Here is a 24,919-nt window from a genome sequence, read left to right on the forward strand (position 1 = left end):
AATTGCTATAAACATGCAATGATAATTAACATTCTACCAAGTCTAGACCTAAAGTTGAAAATTTCACGAGGTTTAAGGGGTCGTTCTGCAAAATGGTTACTTTATATGAAATATATATTCCCCAAAAGAAAAGGTAGATTTCCAATCTTAGTTGATTAATTATCCAACAAATTTCACCAAGCCACCAGCAACTAATTTGAGCTTCAGAGTGTTAAAGAGCCCATTACTATATAGCCCATTTTAGCCTTTTACTTCTTGTGTCTATATATACTTGTATACATCACAACATGAAGATATTTCTTCCTCTCTTCATCTCTTCATCTCTTCATCTCTTCATTCTCTCTATATTCTATTAGCCTTATTCTAACATGGTATCAGAGAGGGTTTAGAAATTTTAACTCCGGTCATCTTCGCCGGTCATCATCGTCATCTTCTCCGGTCATCTCCGCCGATCTCCGTCAAGTTGTTGGCCTCCCTCAAGACGCCGACCTTTCTCTTCTCACGGTCGTCATCGTCATCTTCTCCGGTCATCTCCACGGCCTCCGTCAAGTCGTCGGTATTTTTCCCATCCCTAAAGTTGTCGGCTCCCCTCAAGGCGCCGACCTTCTTTCTCAAGTCGCGCCCGGTCTTCTCCTTCCCTCAAGTTGCCCTGGCCCTCTTCTCCTTCCTCAGCTACCCGACATACGGTGACGCGACAGTATCGATACATACGATGTGACGGTAGCAGTGATGTGTACTGACAGACATACGATGATGAGGGCCACAGCGATGATGTCTACGATGCGACATGATCGATGGCAGCGTACAGATGATGTATGATCTGACACACAGACTGACGTACAGCGCATGACAAAAACAGATTATAGTGCGCAATGTTTAAAAATGTCGATCCCAGTTTAGTCCTCTGACCCGGTTATTGGCAGTGGTGCTCTTCCTCGCATCGACATTAGACTTAGCGGTCGAAAATTATCGTGAGTGGGCATTTTCGATGCGCATGCTTTTGCGATCAATTGGTCTAGCCCTCTTATCACTGCCAGCGATCCTCCCGATGAGGCTGACGGCTGCTGCCGGTGGTGTCGAGGCTTGGCGGGTTGCCCGATGATCGTGTAATGGCTATCTTGTGCATGAGTATTGATGTTTCCATCAGGATGAGCTTTATTGATCATTTATCAGCAAAAGAAATTTGGGACTATCTTCAACAGCGTTATCTACACACTAGTGAGGCACTCGGTTCTCCCTACTACAAAACACCGCATAGTCTTCAACAACGGGATCTATCGAGTGGAGAATTCTCACGGTATTCACTCGTGTATCGGTCGATTAGATGCTATGGTGCGAAGGGATGCTCAGGTTTGCAAGAATTGTCTGCAAAAGAAAAACATGAGCAACAAAACCTCATGTTTCAGTTTGTGATGCGCCTCCGCTCCGAGTTTGAGCCCGTACGCATTCAGCTTCTTGGACGTAATCCTCTTCCGAGCCTTCTTTGAGCGCTTGCCGCTATGATTCTTTGAGGAGACACATCTTCGTGCTCTTGCTACTACTCCAGTGACCTCACACACTGTTTTGGCAGCTTCTCATCGGCCTGCGGTGATTAAGGGTCCTTCTGTAGACTCTATCATCTGCACCCATTGCAGAAGAGCAGTCATTGTGCTCAAGACTGCTTCAGAGTTGCATCCGAGCGGCTTCTGCGAGGTTTTCGGATCGGTAGCTACTCGGATCTCGTCGCGGAGTTGCTCCCGGGCTTCTCGATCCTCCCGGTCCGTACGTCGGATCCGCCGCCTCGATGTCGACCTCGGTACTACTACTTTCCCTCTTGGGTCTTAGACTCGGGGCTTCTTTTCACATGACCTCGATGATTCTCACTTTTCATCCTGCAAACCTCGCTCACGATGAATCGTATATTTAGACGTGATGGAACTTCTTGTTCGTCTCACATCGAGGATTCTTTTCTACTTCTCGATTCTATCGTTCTCGATGTGTCCCTCGTTTCCCTCGATCACCTATGAATCTTATATCGTTGGTCGACTTACCGAGCCTTCATCTGTTTTGTTGGGTTTGATGATCTTGCTATGCGAGGACCGTCTGGACCAAAGCTGTGATTAGTCTCGGCCATCGCCCGTAGTGGTTCTCGCGGACTCTACGTTCTAGATCGTCTTTCTCTTCCTATTTCTTCTACCATGCCTACGCTCTCCACAGATCCTGCTTCTACGATCCATGTTCAGGATCCTTTTCCCCTACTTCGCTCACCTTTTCCACGAGTGGCATCATCGCCTAGGTCATCTATGTGGCTCACGTTTGTCCTCCTTAGTTCATCAAGGTGTCTTGGGTCCCTGTGTCTCATTGATGTTGGTTTTTCATTGTTCGGGTTGTAAGCTTGGCAAGCAAGTATATCCGCCATATTACGCAAGCATCTCTAAGTTTAGTCGTCTTTTTGATTTAGTTCATTCGATGTTTTGGGGGTCCCTGCGCCTTTTTTACTTCCAAAGGTGGTCACAAGTATTATGTCATTTTCATTGATGATTACTCTAGATATACACGGGTCTACTTCATGAAACATCGATCTCAATTGTTATCCATCTATCAGTCATTTGCTAGCATGGTTCACACTCGGTTTTCTCACGCCATTCAGTATTTTTCGTTCTAGTGCGGGGAAAGTATCCGCTCTACGTTTTTTCGTCAATTTCTCTCATCCGAGGGTACTCTTCCTCAACTTTCTTGTCCGGTGCTCATCGAGTAGAATGGGATCGCTGAACGTAAACATCGTCACATGATTGAGACTGCTCGGACTCTCCCTAATTTCGCTCTTTTGTTCCCCTGCTCATTTCTCGGGTCGAGGCGCTTCCACGCGAGTTTATCTCATTAAGATGCAACCATCATCTTCTCTTGGGGTAAATGTCACGGAGAAATCTTGTTCAGCTCTCCTCCTCGTTATAATCTTCGGGTCTTTTGGTCGTATACATTATGTCTTACTTGCACCTCGTGAGCGTACTAAGTTAACGTGCTTCAATCGATTGAGTGTCTTTCTTGGGTATAGTCTTGAACATAAGGGTTGTCGTTGCTATGACCCTTCTGCTCGTCGCATATCTCGTGATGTCACTTTTGACGAGAGTCGTCCTTATTTCTACTCTTTAGCTACTCGACCTCCCTTTTCCTCTCCTTTCCCAGAGTCTAATTCGTTTCTTCGACTTTCTCCTTTAGACTTAGTTCCTACTATAAAGTCTCCTGTTGTTCCTTCTTCATCTCTTGTTCCACCTTCAGCTCCATCTTCCGCTATACCGTCATCCTTAGCTCCTGACACCTTTCCTTTTCACTATCGTCATAGGCCTAAAGTTCCCCAAGATCCTCAACTCCCTATTTCTGTTCCTTTCGATACTCCGGCCAGTACCACTGATGCAGCGTCGATGGTCTTTTACCGCCTCAGCGCTCTCGGTATGACCTTCGTGATCGTAGTACTATTTACGCACGCCGAGATATGGTTTTCCTATTCTCTGAGTGCGGTATATGAGCCCTGGAACTTATCGGGAGGCGGCCGGTATCCATGAGTGGCAGTTGGCTATGTCTGAGGAGCTTTCAGCTCTGGAAAAGACGGGCACTTGGGATCTTGTTCCTCTACCTGCTCACGCCATTCCAATTACATGCAAGTGGGTGTACAAGGTCAAGACAGTCTGATGGTTCAGTGGAACGCTATAAGGCTTGCCTCATGGCTCGTGGTTGTCAGCAGGCACATGGTCGTGATTATGATGAGACTTTTGCTCCTGTGGCTCATCTGACTACAGTTTGCACTTTGATTGCTGTGGCTGCTGTTCGCTCTTGGACTATCTCTCAGATGGATGTGAAGAATGCTTTTCTTCACGGTGATTTACACGAGGAGGTATACATGCACCCACCCCCTGGCATTGAGATATCTAAAGGTTATGTTTGTCGCCTTCGTCGAGCTCTCTATGGTTTCAAGCAAGCTCCACGTGCTTGGTTTGAGCGATTTAGTTCTGTGGTGCGTGCAGCTGGTTTTTTGCCCAGTGATCATGATCCTGCATTATTCATCCATACCTCTCAGCGTGGTCGCACTTTGCTTTTGCTTTATGTTGATGATATGTTGATTACTGGTGATAATATGGAGTATATTGTTTTTGTGAAGCAACGTCTCAGCCAACAGTTTATGATGTCTGATTTAGGACCTCTCAGTTATTTTCTGGGTATTGAGGTGACTTCTACAGATGATGGTTACTATCTTTCTCAACATCGATATATTCAGGACCTCATTATACGCTCTGGCCTTACTGATTCATGGACTGCCGCCACACCTATGGAGCTTTATGTTCAGCTTCGACCTACGGATGGCACACCACTAGAGGATCCTTCTCGTTATCGTCATATTGTGGGCAGCCTTGTCTATCTTACCGTTACCAGGCCGGATATTGCTCATGCTGTTCATGTGCTGAGCCAGTTCGTTAGTACTCCTACTTCTGTCCACTATGGTCATTTACTTCGCGTGTTGCGTTATCTAAGGGGGATAGCATCACGACGTCTGTTTTATGCTCATTCTAGTCCGCTTCAGCTTCACGCTTACTCGGATTCCACTTGGGCGAGTGACCCTGTTGATCGCCGGTCCATCACTGGTTATTGCATATTTCTTGGCACTTCTCTTCTTGCATGGAAGTCCAAGAAACAGACTGCAGTGTCACGTTCTAGCACTGAGGCAGAACTTCGGGCACTTGCTACTACCACATCTGAAATTGTATGGCTTCGTTGGTTGTTGGCTGAATTTGGTGTCTCATGTGATACTCCCACTCCTCTTCTTTGTGACAACACTGGTGCTATACAGATTGCCAATGACCCCGTGAAGCATGAATTAACCAAGCATATTGGTGTTGATGCATTTTTCACACGTTCACATTGTCAGCAATCGACCATTGCTCTTCAGTAAGTGCCATCTGAGTCTCAAGTTGCTGATTTCTTCACCAAGGCCCAAACTCGAGAACAACATCGATTCCATCTTCTCAAACTCTGTGTCTCAGATCATTACTATATAGCCCATTTTAGCCTTTTACTTCTTGTGTCTATATATACTTGTATACATCACAACATGAAGATATTTCTTCCTCTCTTCATCTCTTCATCTCTTCATTCTCTCTATATTCTATATAGCCTTATTCTAACACAGAGGATGTCATCAAGAAAGGGGGTGGTAGGGCCAACTATACAATGGCCATTCTCACAAAGGATAGAGCAACATTACTAGCAATAATAATAATAACCAAAAGAAGAAGATGGAGAAGAACAAGAACAAGATCAGGAGTCTAGAGAAATTGAGATCTACTAAAATATCTTGGCAGTAGGGGGCTGGTGGCCAACGCATATGTATATACATATATTTAACTATATACATATCTCTGTGGAAATCAACATATAAATATATATATATATATTTATATATTTAACTATTTTCAAGAGGTTGTAGCTCAACATATATGCATGCATATATAACCATATTCCAAGGGATATGATGCAGAATCAACGTATAAGTATAAGTATAAGTATATATATATATATATATATATATAACTATATTCAAAAGCTACAGATCAATCATTTAAGTATATATATATAGCTATATACATCAGTTGCAGCAAGCTCAAAAGGAAGGGAGAAAGAAAGGGGAAAGATGTATCTTAGATCATCTCCAAGAGATGCATACACTAGGTCTTATACACGCACACCATGCACCAATCCTTAGCACAAAGCAAGGTAGTCAGATAAGGTTCAAATAAACTACAATTAAAGCATCAAGGTCAACCTTCCTCCAAGCATTTACAGTAACCACAACATCTATTATTCAGATAGAAAGGCTAGAAGATTACTTGGAAGAGTGAAAGGATGAGGCTGAGACATTTTTTGCAGCTTCGACTACAAGGGTCTTCGCTGGAGGTTTGGAGGTTTTTCGGGCCCGGAATTACATCTCTCTCTCTCTCTCTCTGAGAAGATGGGTAGAAGGGATTGCTATTGGCTCCCTATAAGACATGATGACAACAAACAATGAAAACATGGCTTTATCACGGATTCACAGGATTGCATGGAATTGAGAAACTTTAACAAAATGCCCGGAATCCAGGCTTTGAAGCCTTTTTACAAAGAAATGGAGACAAAAATGTTGGGGCCCACAATCCTCTCCCTCTTTAAAAGAGTTTAGTCCTTTAAACTCATACCTGATCATCGAAAGGATGACAACCCTCCATACTGAGGCAGGTAAACAAAATCCCAGATTATGGTAAAGCTACAAGGATAGCCAATGATTACCTAGACACGAAGTGAAGCAGTAAGACATATCTAGAGGTTGTCTCTTAGGATATTGACACCAAACACAAGTTAGAAATCTGTCTCCTTGCATCCCTCATCCCTCATTAGTCACCCATCGTAAGAAGTCTATTTAAGAGCCCTAAACATGCAAAAATTTCAAGTATATAGAAAATTGTCGGAGGGCTACATGGTACAGCTTACTTAAACTTTCCTTTGTGGTAAGTTGTCATCAGCAGTCAGATTAAAACCTCAAACACACTATCTCCATTTATATATCATCATCATCATCATTTTGAAAACCAAAGACCCAATTCTACAACTATGAAGCATATGAAGAAAACCTTGTCAAAATGATGACCTGAAATATAAAATAGAGACTACCCATTTCCATGATATCGCCAATAGCATCTCATGAACATAGTAGAAATCATCAAATTATTTGCATGAATCAAAACCAAGCAGGTCCAAAAATATCAAAACAGTCTGAATTTCCTCATCAATTGAAAACCGTATTTCTAATAAAATTAACCAACCACCAAAATGATTACTTAGTTGCCTCACTAAAATCAATGGCAAAAGGCAATTCCTCAAATTAAAATAAGTTTACAATATCTGCCATACATTGGGCTCAAGCCTTAACAAAAACAAGGGTTTAACAAATATCCTTGCGTTATAAGCACCATTACTGTAATAGTATAATCATTACCTTGACGACCACCAAGTATCCACCAAAATTAATTTTTTTTTGAATTTTCCACAAGCAAATGTTCGAAATCTACACATCAATGACTCCATAAGATTAATTAAATCCACTTGAACATTATGGCATGAATCCTTTCATAATCAAGAGGAAAAACTATAGTAATAAGGCTTTTTTGACCTACCCAAGATAATTCTCCAATGATTATCAATTATTAAAACTGAACACACTAGAACAACATGCCACTCAAATGCAATGATACTTGATTGCAATATGTTTTGTGTTGTCGCAGTATACTGTAGTCCGTCCTTGTTTCTCGCTGATATCTTCTAAAAGTTTGTTAAGAAAAACGGCTTGTGTTACAGCTCGACTTGCTGCTACATACTTGGCTTCAATTGATGATGGAGCCACTATGCTTTGTTTTTTTCTTGACTATGAGCAGAGACTTGAGCCAAGTGGGAATACATATCCTGGCTTACTCTTCATGTCATTTAGCATCCGACCTAATCACTATCTGTAAAATCGATCAATTTGGAGTCTTCTACTGGCTTGTATCATATATTGCAGGCCATTGTATCTTTGATATATCACAATACGAGTATTGCAGCATCAAGACATAAATGACTCGGACAACTCATATATCTTGATAATATACTAGCAGCAAACATGATGTTGGGTCATGTCGTGGTCAAATATAGCACACTCCCCACTAGACTTCAATAGACTGTTTGGTCTGCCTTCTTTGTTCCATCTTTTGGCTTCAGCATCTCATTTGGCATCAAAGGAGTTGGCACTAACTCACAGTCCTGCATCTTGAATTTCTTCAAAATGCTTGTTGGCATACTTTTTCTGTGATATGAAGGCGCAAGTATCATCTTCTGGCAGCAAGTCAAGCCTTAACACAAGCTGTCTGGCTCAAAAAAATTTTAGAAGATATTGGCGAGAAATAAGGACTGACTATAGTATACTGCGATAATAAGTGAGTAATTGATATTAGTAAAAATTTAGTTGGCCACAACAGGGCAAAACATATTGCAATTAAGTATCACTATGTCTGAGAAGTGGTGGAGAGTCGAGAAGCGCAATTGAGATTTTGCAAGGATAGATCAGCAACTAGCAGACATTTTCATATAGGCCTTGCGTAAAGAAAAGTTTTTGCGCAACAGATAAATGATCAGAATATCAAGAAAATCTAAACAAGACCAAATTAGTACTGAGGGGGAGAATGTTGAAATCCAGCATCAACGAAGTCTTTCTAAACTAACTTACAAAGTCTGTAATTGTGAGAGACATCTGTTTGAAATGGCACTGCTAGTGGCATCCCATGAGATTTTATCATATGGAAAGGTTGTAGAAATGCTAAACCGTCAGCTTAACACCATGACAAAGAATGCAATGTTAGCTACAAACTTTAAAACAACATGTGGGACCATTTTACAAAAACATAGTTTTATATGTCATATTTGTGAAAAACCATAACCGCCTCTTTAAGAACATAACCACCCTATTGGAGTCATATAAAGCTTTTCGTGTGATGATTGTAAAACTAAGTTAAGTTAATATAATTTATAAAATATGCTTAGTGTTTTTTCATCTTCTCTCTCATAATGTCCAAATATTAGTTCCATTGGTCCTAGCTTCAACCTTTAATTCCCAACCGGCACTTCAGCTTTCCCACTTAAATCCAGAACTTTGCACTGTATGCTGTGTGTGAGAATTTTTCTTAGCCAGCATTGTTTTTTTTATCCGAAGTTGGCTGCTGACTAATATCTTTGTAAGATTGTAATCTTTATTAATTTTTGTTTGTTACTTGTGATTCAACAATTTGAAAGGATAATTTGGAAAGTGCCCGGTTTAAATGATGATCATGTACTAGAATGCCATGTGAACTGCCACTTGCCACCGCAGAATGTTTAATTAATTGGCAAACTTTAGAGTAAAAGTTAATGGTTCAGGGAGGTGATAGTGTTGGCTGACCCATCACTTGATATAGACCCAGCCACGAGCTGGTCGATACCAAGTCACGGATTGGCCAACCTTGTTATCACTGCACATTCTCTTTTTCCGCGTTCTTCTATTTCACTTTGTGCCCATGTACAATTGCAGTTCCAATTAATCTAATATTTGATTGGGACATATTTGTCTTAGTTGAGGGTGAAAGTGTTTGCTTCTATATTCCTTAATGAAGAATTGTCACATGGGAGACTGATTATAGACTAAATAGTGCTGCAGGACAAACTATAGTAGTCTACATCAGTGACAAAGAACTAAGGTGCTTGTGAATTTGGCTATGTTAGAAGTTGCTTGGAATTAGTTTGAGGATAATATTCCTATCGTTTTTGAGGCTGTAAAAAACATAAGGACCATTAAAACATGGAAGTTTACTATCCTAAATTCTCGATTAAATCCATAGGTTAGATACACACTATTTCCATAAGATTGGCCAGTGAACAAGGCATCTGCAAGTGGAACTCATGAAGTTGAGAATTGTTTTCTCAATGATCTATGTTTGAAGCTGAGTGGCCATTTGTTCACCCACCACTATTCTATGTCAAGCTTCCTATTTTGTGGCAACTGAGCTTAGGCCACCAAAAAAAAAACACCTCTCCTTCGGAGTAGCTTATTTTCTAGTAAACTATCCGATTGATGAAATTCACACCTTCAGTGCATGCAACAAGTTAAATGTCATAGTACTTGCAAATGGTCTTGGTTTGGTACCTTTGAAGTGATGTGAATGAGTCTTAAATGCAGAGTAATAGCAAGTGGAACGAAAGTAGTTAATCATGATGTGGTATGAGGATTGTGATTCGCAGAGCAACTATGAGGTAACTTATGTGCAGATTATGTAGAGAGCTGGTGTGATTAGTTCAAGGGTCTCCAGTGTTGACTGAGCTTTCTATTGTGAAGACGAAATCTGAAGGGTTTAGAGTTTAAATAATGTAGAATGGTTCATTCGGGGTAGAGAGATTAGATTTGCCTTGATGTCTAACTGCCAACAATGCATATCTATTCATCATTTTCAAGGTTTGGCCATATGTGGTTTTGTTTCCTTTTCAATTGAGCTGGATTTGTTTCTTCAGAAGAGCAATTATTGTTGATCTTAAATTAATTTACATGATTGATGTCACTGTTGTTTCAATGTTATCTTCTTCCTCTTTATCTTTATCTTTTTCTTTTTTTTTTCTTTTTTTCTTTTTTTAAGCTTAGTTCTTTTTGGGCTGTGAATTGAATGTTCTTAGTGCCTTTTTGGATTGAATATTCTTTTGGAAGGGATCGGTCAACACAATGAAGCAAACAACAGTCAATTACAACAATTTCAGTGATGAGTAGTTCCTCATACTTTATTCACAACCTTTTTAATGTCAGCCTGGTGATCAGTTTGTTAAAAATGAAATTGACTACAACTCAACCGTACCTACTTTCATTTTATTGTCCATGCACAATGCATGAAAGTATTGTTGTCACAATCTTAGTGATTGTGAAGCCTTACGTAGTTAATTATTTCATCTTTTATTTATATCATCTGTTTGCAGCAACCTTTTCAACTCTTTTGATACCTCAAGGCAGGGCCGAGTGAGCTTGGATTTCAACCAATTTGTATACTGCAGTAAGATTTATTATTCGAAATTTAACTTTATTTTTATGCAAAATGAACCACATGATTTAGGCTAGTTCATAAATCCAAGGTTTATTAAAAATGAAAAGTTCAATCACCGAAGACATGAATAATCAGACTGCAATATTTTATTATGCGACATCTAATTGCATTTTGTTTGGTTGATCTTTCCTTGTGCAGCTGCAAACTGTAGGATATGAATGTGGTCAGTTGGCAGACTCATTATTCAAGCAGACTTTGTTGATATTTCTGTTCAAAAATGTCTCTAGAGTTAGAACCACACAATTAAAACTAATTGTATTCAGGTGTGCGAAATTCTTCTTTTATTTATCTGTCATTGAAAAAAAAATAGAATGGAAAAAACACCGCAGACTAAAGCTTAGGGTTGGAAAAGAAATTGTTGTTGCCAAAAATGTCAGTATTTAAGATATTTAACCATGACCACTATAGAAGAAAGGAAGCAGGATTATGAAACAGTGTCTCAACATAAATTATCTTACCAGAAGGTCTTTATTTAATTAAAAGAAGGGGTGGGTATGAAGAGATTTTAATATATATTTATTGGCACATCAAGTGCTTTTCTAATTACCAACGCATATGATATTTTCTCAAATGTTGATTCTTTTGGCCAAGCCATTTACATTATATTGCTTCACCTTAACAATATACACATGAGGAATCAATCTTTACCATAGCTAGAATACCACTTGTTACCAAGATACCAATATGCTGTAGTTCAAATGAAATAAAAGCGAATCAATGAAAGAGTTCTAATGGCATTCAAAGGCTGAAAAGAATCAACATTTAAGCTTTAATCACATAAGCTACTAAGCCATTTGAGCTGTGAAATTCTGAGCCAACTCATTAAGCTAGAACCTAATTTTGTGGTCTTTTGTTACAAGAAAGAAAGTTCTCTCCGGTTCTTCAAGTTTTTGCGAGCAACATAATCTTGTTGCTTGTTAAGTTGGGCATGTGGCTTGGTTTTCTTACTGCCATCTTTTTGGGGAAGTTAGTCGATGAACCATTCAAAACATTCTTGTGTTTCTTATACTCTTCCACGGGAAGGGCATAGTAAACACTTGAACAAATTCTTTTCACTTAGTATATATTGGTTCTTTGTTGAGTATTTATGCTTATAATTGTATTTCCACATCCCAAATCAACTTGAATGCAATGGAAATTTCCCGTACTTTTTCAACCTTGAGGGTATACTCTATCATGAGTAGAATCCGTGGCATGTAGGCCAATTGGATTTCACTAATTACCCATAACGTTGGGAATTCTTGATCCTTAACCATCTTACACTTGTTTACCAGTGTGAGATACATTAGATTTTGCATTTCATGCACATTTCGTTTTCAATTTTATTTGTGTGCATACATTATCTTGATTAGCTTAGCCCACACATCCACCGAGCTTGGACTAGGTGTCATGTTTGCAATCCCAGGAAAGATTTTAAACAATGTTTAAGTTGTGAAGTGGACTGCGACAGAGAAGAAAAAGAAGAGAAGCTATTGAGCAGAGAGAAAACGCAAAATAGCGATAAAGGTGTAACTAGATTTAGGTGAGGTGATGCCTCAATCGCCTTTATTCATATATATATATATATATATATATATTTATGATTAATTATGTGCAATAGAATTCTTTGCTGGTACAAGTTTTTCATATTTAAACGACGCAAATGCATAATAATTTTGAATCTGTCCATTTCTTTGGATGACCCCCTCAAACAAAAGTTGTGTCAATGTCGTGAGTTTAGTTCTAAGACTACGAAGTCATTGTGTTGGTAGCCTTTTAGTGAACAAGTACGTTAGTTGGTTTTCAGAAATCCTTTTGGTACGTTGTCTCCGATGAAGAGCTAATCAATCTCTACATGTTTCGTTTTGGCATGAAGAATTAGATTTGCTGCAAGTTATGTGGCTGTAATATTATCACACAGGATGATTGGTCTAACTATGAAAGGGACCCATATTTCATTTAAGAGTTTCTGTTAGAGTGCTAGATTTTGAGACCTTGTTTTGTTTAACGGATAACCAGGATGTTAAATTTTGTCCTAGAAAGACATTGTAACCACTAATGCTTTTCTCGTCCAAGTGACAGCTAGTCTAAGCCACATAAATGGAAATAGAGTTAAATTCAAAGGCCAAGACCTTGCCAACATGAACATCATGTATTTTTTTTTTCTGCAGATATGGTAGTGTTTTCTTTACTAATTTCCAATGTGTTGTAGTGGGTTGATTTCGGAATTGACAGGTTGTGTTAACCACAAAGCATATGTTTAGTAGGATTGCAGCACAAATATGATACTGCACCTAGTATACTCTTTTATGTACTAGGATTTGCTGGAGGTTTCTTGTCGTAAAAAAAGATAGCAGGTGATCATATTAGCTTGTTCCAATAGTTCTCAGATGCACTTGACTTAGTCAGACTTGAGTTTGTCTCTATAGCCTTCATGCCAAGAAAATACAATAGGTATCCTAGGATTTTAACAGAGAATTAGAACTTGGGTTGACTTATTAGACTTCGAATAACACTTGCATTGTTTCCAGCAACAAGAATATCATCAACATAGACTAAGACAGTAGCGAGATATTGGTTTGTGTCTTAGAAACAATGCTGATTTAGAGTTAATGTAACCAAACTCTAGTAAACAGGAGTGCAGCTTGTTGCAATATGCATGAGAGTTCTACTTAAGAACATATAGAGCTTGCTTTAATCTGCAGGCATACGCGTTGGTGTTGCAAAGCCAACGTATCCATCTATCCACTCTATAAATACTTGCTTTGTCAACTCGCTGGTTAGAAACTTGTTATGCATTTCAAGTTGCCATATTTCCCATTGGAATTAATGAGACAGTAAGAGAGATAGCGACTATGATTGTTGTTAGCTTTACTGTTGGACTAAAGGTCTCAAATAGTCAAGCTCATGAGTTTGATTGTAATTGTTAGCAATTAGCATCACTTTGTTTCTCCCAAGGCATGTATGGTGTGGGAATTAATCTAAGATTTTCAGAAATTTAAAGGAGAAAATGTGTTATTTCCATATATGATATAAAATCTATGAAATTATCCTCAAAAGCCATTAATTCCTAGGTACACATTATTCTCACAATTGATGGTTTTCTCTATTTCCATAGGGGTTGAGTATAAAATATTCTCAGGAATTATGTAGGAGAATGAAATATTCTTTAGTTTAGCAACACATCCCTGAGAATATTTTTTATAAAATAAATCAGAGAATGAGATATTACTGAATCTATCATTTATAAGAATCTGTGCATGTCTCACATCCCTATGATAATATTTCATACCTTATATGAAACACCCCTTAAGTATCATCAACCCTCAATTTCGTCTTATAAACCCATTTATTGCCAATAATAGCATGTCTTATGATCTGAGAACAAGATCCCATGTTCTATTCTTACGTGAAGGAGTAAACTCTATATTTCAGTCTTCTCTTCACTCTGCCATTTCAAGAACTTGTTCAATTTTGGTAGATTAAGTAGGAGTTACAGCAGTGATATGCAAATTCACCTCCCTAATTTGTTTAAGGAGTTTTCATGGAAGACTTGAGCTATGTTTTAAAAAGAGCCCAAAAACAAAGAAGAGGTGGAGAAAATATGACTTCTTGAAAACTCAGCAAATGTGGCCACATAAAACTTGGAAAATAATTAATAATAAATAAAAATAATTTCCACTGGTAATTGATTTGACGGTAAATAAATTCCAGAGATAAGAATGTATGAGTTTGAATGCCTGTGATGCAAGTGGCTTATGCAGGGTAAATGGCAATTTATAACTTTTTTGCTATTTGATATAAAGGACAAGATTTTATAGATCTATCAATTAAGGCAATTTAAGGATGAATTCTGTTGCAATGGAATTTTGATTTTATCCATTTGTTCAACCTTTCCATAGCCATTTATTTTTGTTCAACAAATGATGAGTAGAATCTAATACATTTTCTTGAGCATCTTCTATTAATTGACTTCCTCTTCAAACTTGAAAGCAGTCAAGGAATTCTTAATCAAAGTGTTACTCATATATAACTATCTCGTAACAACTAAACATAATATTTTTCACATTGAAATGTTATTCATTAGCAGTAAATAGCATACTGAACATAAATTAAAACCCAGTAAAGAAGGGTTGTACCTCGGGGGTGTTAATTATATATAAGCAAAAATTTTTGTTTCATTTTAAATAGTTAATGATAGATTACAATAATAATAATAATAATATTATTATTATTATTATTATTATTATTATTATTATTATTTTTGATAATATGGACAAACCTCCTACACATGCTTTCTTATTACTACGCTTCAACCATTGAGATAGAGTTAAATCATCAACCTCTTTCATAGGAGTCAAGCACACCTCTTTGGCCCCAAGGGGTACTTTTTTTAAAAAATAATTATATATATATAATGTAAAATATTTTATAAATTACTAAATATGTTTTTAAAAAATTATATATTTTAGAAAAATAATTGTAAAATTATGACTTTTTTTTATAAATTGGTATATAAAATATAAAAAACTATAATTTTAGAAAAATATTTGTTAAAATCCATTGTTTGGCCCCTTTGGAGTTTTAAAAACAACATTTTGGGCTATGTTCCTTCTTTTTATTTAAGCCCCTGAGGGCTATTGAGTTTTAAGGTCAAATGGACCGGCAACCATAGTGGTGAAGGGAGAGGATGAGGGGAACCAAAACATGGAAGAACTCTAGTTAATTAATATATATATATATATATATATATATTGGATTTTGCATTGAATTTTAAGGCGATCATCAATTTGTTAATAAATATTGTATTGGGTGGTTTATTGATATTTAAGTTTTTAAAAAAAATTTCGAATAGGCTTAATTTCACAAATTTTAAATTTAATATATTTTGTAATTTCTTTATTTTTTTTAAGTTATATTTGTAATTATTATAGTTAGAGATAATTTAACTAAATATATTTTTAAAATTTAGAAAGAAACAAATTGATTTTAAGAAAATTTCTACTTTAAATATGTCATTCAACCCATTTGAATAGACTTTTTTTTTTTGACCATTTTAAAAAAAATGACATGTAGTATAAAATTTTAAATATTTATAATTTTTTTAATTGAAGCCAGTAGCTCTTTTGTTTTGTTTCTATTTCATAGCATCTTTTGTTTTGTTTCTATTTCATAGTGTCTTATCACTCAGTTATTACGGTTGTGACTTTTAAATTAATTGTTGATATTTTTTTTTTATGCATGCCCATCTAATAAGATTGTTGATTAATAATAATCATAATAATAATAATAATAATAATAATAATAATAATATTGAAAAAATTGAAGAATTTAGGGGAATCCTACTAGATTAATTTATTTTTTATTCTTTGACAGACGGTAATTTTATTTCGATTCGAATCCTATTAAGAGGTCCATTAGAGATCAAAAATTTTTGAAGAAAAAACAAAATGTTTCTTTTTTTTGTTCTTTAGAGATGATTGAAAAATAAAAAATAGTTGATATATTCAAGATAATTAATAATTATTATTACAATTAAATCAACTTTAATTTTTATAGATAAATTATAATTTTTAATAAGCACATAATGGTAATATATATAGGGAAAAGTACAAAAAAAAACCCATGTGGTTTCCGAGTTTTACAAAATAAGGAATGAGAAATTTTTTTTTCGATTCTATGATATGTGGTTTCCTAGATTTGCAAAAAAGGGAAAAACCGTTATCAAGCAATTAACGGTGTTAACTCACAAGGGCAAAATCGTCATTTTATTTAAAAAATCAACTTATATGACATAAAAAAAATATTTTTTAAATTTATTTCTCTTCCAAAATATCACTAAACAAGAAAAAAAAAACTTAAATTCCAAAAATCAAACAAAATCATGTTGAAAAATCTTGTTTTTTAAGCCACATAGTGATTTTTTACATAAATAGACAATTTTGCCCCTGCCAAAACTGGAAAAGTTAACGCCGTTAACGGTTTTTTCCTTTTTTGCAAATCTGGGAAACCACATATCATAGAATCGAAAAAAAAATTCCTCATTCTTTATTTTGCAAAACCCGGAAACCACATGGGTTTTTTTTTGTACTTTTCCCTTATATATATGCCCTTGATAGATAGGTAGTGAAAAATGTGGGTAAATTCTAGAATGGCCTGCAAAGTGCAAAGTATTTTTGGCATGCTCGAACCGTTTGGTGGGTCAAAAGGACAAATTGTAACAGTCTTTGAATTCATTTGGTCTGTTGGATTTCATACGCTTTGCATGATGAGAAGTTTTCTTTGTTTTTGGTAGTGTTTATTTGGAGGAATTTGGAATTATATGTAACTTGAGTTATTTGGTTTTTAGAAATCCATTGTTTGTTTTACATGATTCCAAAAACCCATGTAACTTAAATTACATCTAATGAGAGATTTGGTTTTACGCTTATGCCCAAATTGGGCGTAAGTCGAAATCTCAATATTTGAAAAATCCTTAGGTTATATGTGTATATATATACACACATATATACACATACACATACACATATGCATATGCATATATACACATATACATATATATATACATATACACACATATAAATTTTATATTAACATACATAGGTACGTTTACATATACATACTTATATATATACTTCTACACATATACATGTATACATATATACATATGGATATACACACACACATATACATATACTTATGCATAGTATGTTTACATATACATATACTTATATAGATATATATGTATATACTAATATACATGTGCATATATGTGCATATACACACATATACATAAACTTATACACATGTTTTTCAATTTCAAATTTACAAATCCTTCCAAAAAAAAAATCTTATAATACAGTAATTCCAATTACACCTAACCAAATACAAAATTTGACTGTACTGTATTTTAAAAACCAAGTATTTTCAGTTACATTGTAATTGAAAATCTACTACATTTAGAATTACATCTAACCAAACGCTACCAAAAATAAAAAGGCTAAATTGTACGATGGAGAACTGGTTATCAACATGAAAAGCATATGGGATCCAATGGAATATTTGATTCAGAAGTAATTCACTGAAATTGTGAAAATCTTGAAGTGCCACATCGATTGAAGTAAAAATATCAATTGGAAGACTTCAGTTTCATGTGTTATCGAAGTGGTGGAAGTCTTGAAATGTCACTTTGCTTGAAGTGGAAATTTTAGTGAAAAATCTTCAGTTATATGTGTTTGATTGAAAATGAAAGTATCAAATCATTAACCACTTTAGCCTCCACTTTGCCAAACCAAACACACCCTAAACTGCACACCCTAAACTGCATGATGAGAATATACCTCTTGTACAATTCCCAGACAGTATTAATTTTTAATTAATTAAATTTAACAACTAACAGATATCACTGTGGCAACAACAAATAATGTTACATAAAAATTAAATTATGTCAAATAGGGCATTAAAAGTTGGACGCTGTTTGAATTGAATGGTTGAAAATTAATAGTGTCCGGTGACCAATTCACATTATTAAAAAAATAGATTTAAATTAAAAATAAAGTAAAATAAAAATAAAAATTTAATTATGCTAAGGATGTTATTCAGTTTGGAAATATAACGTGATCACTATTAAAATTAAAATTAAAGAATAGGCATGCTGATTTTTTAAATAAACCAGAATTATTTAATTTTGAGCTTCTATTATTTTTCATAAGCTCCTTAACATGAACCCTATTATTGCCAGTTTAGGTGGCATGACATGTGTTACTAAAAATGTTTAAAACGTTTAAAATTAAAAAAATAATAATAAAATATAATCATGTCTCTTTTCTCACTCTCATATTTTTATTAATTTCACTAATTATATATATACATATATATATTTTAATCAAGGATTTAATAACCGGACCAGTCGACGAACCGGTTGGGGAACTGGTTCGCCGTTCAACCGGTCCAACCGGTTCGACCGGCCAGTTCAACATATATATTAAAAAAATAAATAAATTATTATTTATTAGAGAAAGAGTTATATATATAAATTAAGTATAATGAAATGCAAAATGCCAATATTCACTCATCCAAACAACGGCCACGTATCTTGTTTGTTTCAAGTGCTCAACACCCTCCAACGCGTGTCTCTCTCACACAGAAAGAGAACTTAGAATGAACCAGCACCGAGCTCTCTCTCTCTCTCTTTCATTCATCGAAAATCGTTGTTCTTCAAAGAAGAAGCCCTAGACAATGAAAGAGGCCGCCCTAAGTTCGCCGGAGAGAAGCGCGCCCAAGCTTGGCTTGCTTTGCCGTGGCTGGAGGATTGGGAAGAAACTGGGCGTCGTTGGACCTGCGGTGACGATGACGCCACTTGTTGTCCCTTCGCTACTCGTCCTCTCCACCATGATCTTGTGTGTGCCGTCCCTGTGTGTGTCTACTTGGCAGCCTTTGCTGCGACCGAGAATCATGACCTCACTGCTGCCAATTCCTTGTGATGAAGAACCAGTGGAGAGTGAAGCAGGGATTAAGCATTTGGACATGGTGTATGCATTTGTAGTTAAGGAGAAGGGTATAATGGATAATGATGATGCTGTGAGAGATGGAAGAGAGGAGAAGAGAGGTCATTGATGGATGTGGCGTGTGAATCTCTGGTTAAAACCCGGTCGGTCCGGTCAGTCCGGTTCAATGGTTTCCGGTCTAAAGCCGGTTCATGACCGGTTCAATCCAGACCGGTTTAAGCTATACTTATGAACCGAACTGGCGGCCTGTTCCCGGTCTGGTTTTTAAAACCTTGATTTTAATACTAGAAGACAAGCACCCCATCCACTAATCACATTCTATATGTATATAGATCTTGATAGCTATGCTCCAAAGGAATGTTATTTATCCATTCTTATATACTCTGTACCGGATTTGCAAGAGAGTAATCTTGGCTAGTATGGACACGTCAGCATATGTCATAATTAAATCGTTTTAGTTTATTTTATATTATATTTGGGGATACTATGTTGGTTGTTTTATCACCATTTAACATTGTTTTTAGGTGGAAGAAGAATACTATTTTTTTTATGATAAATATGATTTTTATTTTTATAAAAATTAATTTTCAATAAATATATTTTCAATAAATATATTTTATAATTAATTTTTAAAAATTATTATATTAGTAAATATTTGTTATTATTTAGAAAAGAAATAAGTTCCTTTTTTAAGTTAAAATAAATGTTTACTCTCTAATTCAACATTTAGAAAAATTTCCTCAAAGCCAAGTGCTTATTGAATTTGTACACTATGTGATGTATAAAAACTAATGGGTAAATTTTTAAGGTGATTACTGTGTTATGGCCGATTTTTTTTTTATCACTGTGTTTCAATTTGTATTTTTTTGTCATCATGTATTGATTTTTTTTAATGTTATTTTCCCCTGGCTATTTCCCCCACTTACGTATTTTTTACACTGAAGTGGGGGAAATAAACCCTTTATAAAAACTTACTTCCACCCGCTTCCAAAATTTCTTTTGAAGTGTCACGCCCTGAACCTAGAGCATTGACAAACGGCCGCATACCTACAAGGTCGTGCCCAAGTAGACACGCAAGGCCTCAAAACCTGTCTCACACTAGATTAAACAACCTTTAACAAATATATTAACTTTCAAAAACAACATAAAGACACAATGCCCGAAATATGATGGAAACAAATAACAAGTGTCTCACAAGACATTAAACATAAGACAGAAGTTCTAAGTTCACAACAAAGAAAGTTTATTAACTTGACATATAACTAGGCGGTGACTTGCTCAACAACCTCGCTAAACTGTCCACCACCCAACCCTACTCCTGATCTGAAAGATAGAGAGAACCACTTAATGAGCTTGGGAGCCCAGTAAGCAACCACTAAAAAACATCGGGATCACAAAAATGTTCAATAGTTTAAAAAGTGTACAAAATGTAACAAAGCGAAATAAATATCAAAGTGAAATCCAGAAATCAGAATTAAATCATAACAGATTTAGTTTACCAAAATAACAAGCATACATGTCCCCCAAAACAACTAATGCCAAAACAAAATATCATAGCTCATTTATTTAAACTCGGTGACCCGAGTCGGATTTCAGAACTCATAGGTTTACCCTCGGTGACCCGAGCCAGAATATCAGAAGCCGTTATTCTTCACCTACGGAACGGTGCGAAACTATAGTTTCTATGTCAGAAATACGTGTCGACACGGTCAGTGTTTAACCCCAGTGACAGGGTTATTGCATTGTTAATTGGGGACTACAAGTTTCTATAAAAAAAATATGTCGGTATGTCCAAAAATATTGTCCACACAAAAATACTGAAATTCGGTGATCCCGTTTTTCTTACAAAAATTAATCCAATTATATCAATTAACAGAATATTCCACACAATTTAACAATTTACTAAAATCTGGAATAGTATAAACACAAAAACCAGCACTTCAAGTAAATGCAAATATTCATGAATTAAAAAATGAAATAATTCAAAATCAATACATCATGAATCCGTAATTTCCTATATAAAACCTTTTAAATAATGGATGAAAATATGACATCAGGAAACTTCCTAAAAATTTAATTGAAATGAAAAGTTTATAATGATCATGATTCTGAACTATACATAATTAAACTTTAGTAATTATTGAATAAACCATATAAATAACCAATCACAAAACTATTAAATATACCAGAAATCAAAAACTAAATAATTAAATAACCAATAAAAATACAAACTATAAAAAATTAAATAAATATTAAATAAAACTAACTCAATGGAATGAAAATTTATCAAGAGTCAAAATGTATATATATATATATATATGGGTATTTATATGTGGTTTACTTACCTGGAAAAATCCCCAAGCTATATAATCCACTTGGACACTAAAATCAGAATTCGAGAGAAGACCCTAAACATAAACATTACACTTTGGCTTAGATTCCAAACTTAAATTAAAACAATAACCATTGACCAAACCAAGTTGGTCACTTAGACACTGAGTCAAACACACACCATGTACTTAGTCCTTAATCAGTCAAACATAAATAAACAAATTAATTACAACACAACAGAGTTATGGTCTTTAATTATAAGAGGAAAACAAACAATGATGCCTTGCCAAACTAAACCAAAATAAATTATGCACAATCAGTTACCCTATTTTCCAAGAGCACTTGCTAGTTTCAATCCATAACATTCCCATTAGTTAATGCATACTCCTAGAATGTACAGAAATTGAATGAAACTATTTACCAGCATTACAACATAAGAGCAAAAATTTAGCAACCCATGATATCAACAAACTAACCTAAGCTTACCAGAAAATAAAATAACAACTATTACTGTTTCCTTAATAAGCTTAAGCAAATACAATATCTAAAAAAAAATTAATTAATTAATACTCATATATCTAAGTGGAATATAGAACCTGGGTTACATCCATCAAAATTGAGTAGCATCTGCAAATTCTAAATTACTAATAAACAAAAGCAAAGCTATGTTTTCTTATAAAAAGCAATACAATTTAACAATATATTAAGAACCTGACTTTGCGTGAACACAATCATCCAATCCAATAAATTTAATATATATATATATATATATATATTAAATTTGTGAGTGCTAAAGTGGACGGCAGCACCACTTAATCCCATATTAATTTAAAAAATAATAATAATTTATTTTTTTTTTCAAATCAAGAATAATGTTTTTAACACAAAGAACTTGACCATGAGCAAATGCAACAACAATTTTGCAAATCAATATAGAAAATTTATTGTTCAATGGCCAATTTTATCATGGGAAATATCAATCCACTAAGCACACAACATAACCCTAATCAAGATCAATAAACAAAGCCACGACAAGATCTAGGAGATAAAAAAAAATCCACCACTTAACCCTAGATCTAGGAAGAGAATGCTTACCTCCCAACGATAACAACACAACCCTTGACGAAGAGGCCTATCTCCGTCCTCGCTACCGGCACCACACACCAAAAAGAGAAGAGAAGAAGAAAGAGACAAGATCTCTCCCTCTTTCTTGGTCCAAACGAAAATCTATATCGGGAGAAACAAAGAGGTGGCGTGGCGGCTAGGGTTTGAAAACCTAATAAGATTAAAAAAAAAATTTAATAAATAAAAAAAAAGTTTCTTTTCCTCTTCCGTAACAGCCAAGCATGCAAAAATTAAATGAATTAAATAAAAAAAAAATGTGTGGGGCCCACAACTCCTCCCTCCTAAAAAAGTTTAGTCCTTTAAACTCTTACCTGATCAGATGAAAAGATACAGGTATCTCTCTCTCATCTCTGACTCTAACTCCCATGTCGCTTCACGCTCTGAATGATTGCTCCACTGAACCTTTACATAAGGAATGATCCGTCTTCTTAAAGCTTGCTCTTTGAAGTCCACGATCTTCACAGGACGCTCCTCATATGTCATATCATTGTTGAGTTCAAAGTCTGAAAACTGTATTACATGATCAGGATTTGCGATGAACGTTTTCAACATAGAAACGTGGAACACATTATGCACATGGGAAAGAGCTGGCGGTAGTGCAAGCCGGTATGCTACTTCACCAAGGCGCTCTAAAATTTCAAATGGGCCAATAAATCGAGGGTTGAGCTTCTCTCTAATGCCGAAACGAATTACTGCTTTGGTTGGAGCAACCCTCAAGAATACATGATCTCCCACTTCAAATTCTAAACGTCTTCTCCTGTTATCAGCATAACTCTTCTGTCTACTCTGAGCCGCTCGCAAACGATCTCTGATCAATCGGACTTTCTCCACTGTCATTTGCACAATCTCTGGCCCTAACAATCTTCTCTCTCCCACGTCATCCCAACAAATAGGTGATCTGCATCTCCTGCCATATAGTGCCTCATAGGGAGCCATCTGGATGCTTGCCTGATAGCTATTGTTATAAGCAAACTCAATCAAAGGCAAGTGTCGATCCATGAACCCCCAAAATCCAGCATACAAGCTCGAAGCATATCCTCCAATATCTGAATCGTCCTCTCAGACTGCCCATCAGTTTGCGGGTAAAAAGCTATGCTGAAAGTCAACTTAGTTCCCAAAGCCTTATGTAAACTTTTCCAGAAGTGTGCCACGAACCTGGTGTCCCGATCTGACACGGGAACACCATGCAGCCTCACAATCTGGTCAATGTACATCTCTACTAGCTTCTCCAAAGACATGCCAGTCTTCACAGCCAAGAAATGTGCGGACTTGGTTAATCTGTCAACCACTACCCACACACTATCAGTACCCTTGTGGGTTCTAGGAAAACCAGACACAAAATCCATCTCAATATTCTCCCACTTCCACTTTGGGATCAGAAGTGGTTGGAGAAGTCCCGCTGGTCTCTAATGTTCCACCTTAACCTGCTGACAGGTTAAACACTGTGCCACAAACTAGGCAATCTCCCGTTTCATGTTATTCCACCAGAAAGTACTCTTCAGATCCTTGTACATTTTAGTGCTGCCAGGATGAACTGAATAACTGGTGTAATGAGCTTCTTCCATGATTTCCTTCTTTAACTCTGAGTCATTTGGAACACAGATCCGATCTCCAAACCTCACTGAACCATCCTGGTGGATCCGAAACTGAACTTGAGTGCCAGCTTCTATCTCCTGACGAATCTTCTGGAAATAGCTGTCTTTCGCTTGTGCTTCTTTAATTCTCTCCAAGAGCATAGGCTACACCACTAAACTCGCCAAATAACCACCTGCACCTTGTAAAATCACATGCAGCTCCATTCTTCTCATATCCTCCAGGAGTGGTCTTTGGGATGTAATCAATGCAGCTACACTGCTAGAAGACTTTCTGCTTAGTGCATCAGCCACTACATTTGCCTTCCCAAGATGATAACTGATAGTCAGATCATAATCCTTTAGCAACTCCAGCCATCTCCTTTGTCTCATGTTCAGCTCTTTCTGGGTGAAAATATATTTAAGGCTCTTGTGATTTGTAAACACCTCACAAGTCTCTCCATACAAATAATGCCTCCAAATCTTCAGAGCGAAGATCACTGCTCCAAGTCATGATTAGGATAGTTCACCTCAAATGGCTTCAACTGCCTGGATGCATAAGCCACCACATGACCATTCTACATCAATACACACCCAAGACCGGTTTTACAAGCATCGCTGTAAATAGTAAACCCTTCACCAGGAGACAGAAGTGTGAGAATAGGTGTAGACACCAACTGGTGCTTCAACTCTTGGAAACTCTGCTCGCACTGATCAGACCACTGAAATTTTGTTTCTTTCCTGGTAAGCTTTG

General features: G+C 36.2%; 1 protein-coding gene across 1 annotated transcript in view; it reads left to right on the forward strand.

Moving 5' to 3' along the window:
- LOC120275503 (sorcin-like) overlaps window positions 1-10,959 on the forward strand; it is a 30,385-nt gene extending 19,426 nt beyond the window's left edge. Inside the window, exons 9-10 of the mRNA XM_039282108.1 lie at window positions 10,528-10,601; window positions 10,791-10,959. Of these exons, the coding sequence (XP_039138042.1) occupies window positions 10,528-10,601; window positions 10,791-10,810 (94 nt within the window). The 3' untranslated portion in view covers window positions 10,811-10,959. The remainder of the gene's footprint in view (window positions 1-10,527; window positions 10,602-10,790) is intronic.
- Window positions 10,960-24,919: the final 13,960 nt, after the last annotated feature.

The sequence above is a fragment of the Dioscorea cayenensis genome, chromosome 14 (genome assembly GCF_009730915.1).
Source record: "Dioscorea cayenensis subsp. rotundata cultivar TDr96_F1 chromosome 14, TDr96_F1_v2_PseudoChromosome.rev07_lg8_w22 25.fasta, whole genome shotgun sequence".
Lineage (NCBI taxonomy): Eukaryota > Viridiplantae > Streptophyta > Magnoliopsida > Dioscoreales > Dioscoreaceae > Dioscorea > Dioscorea cayenensis.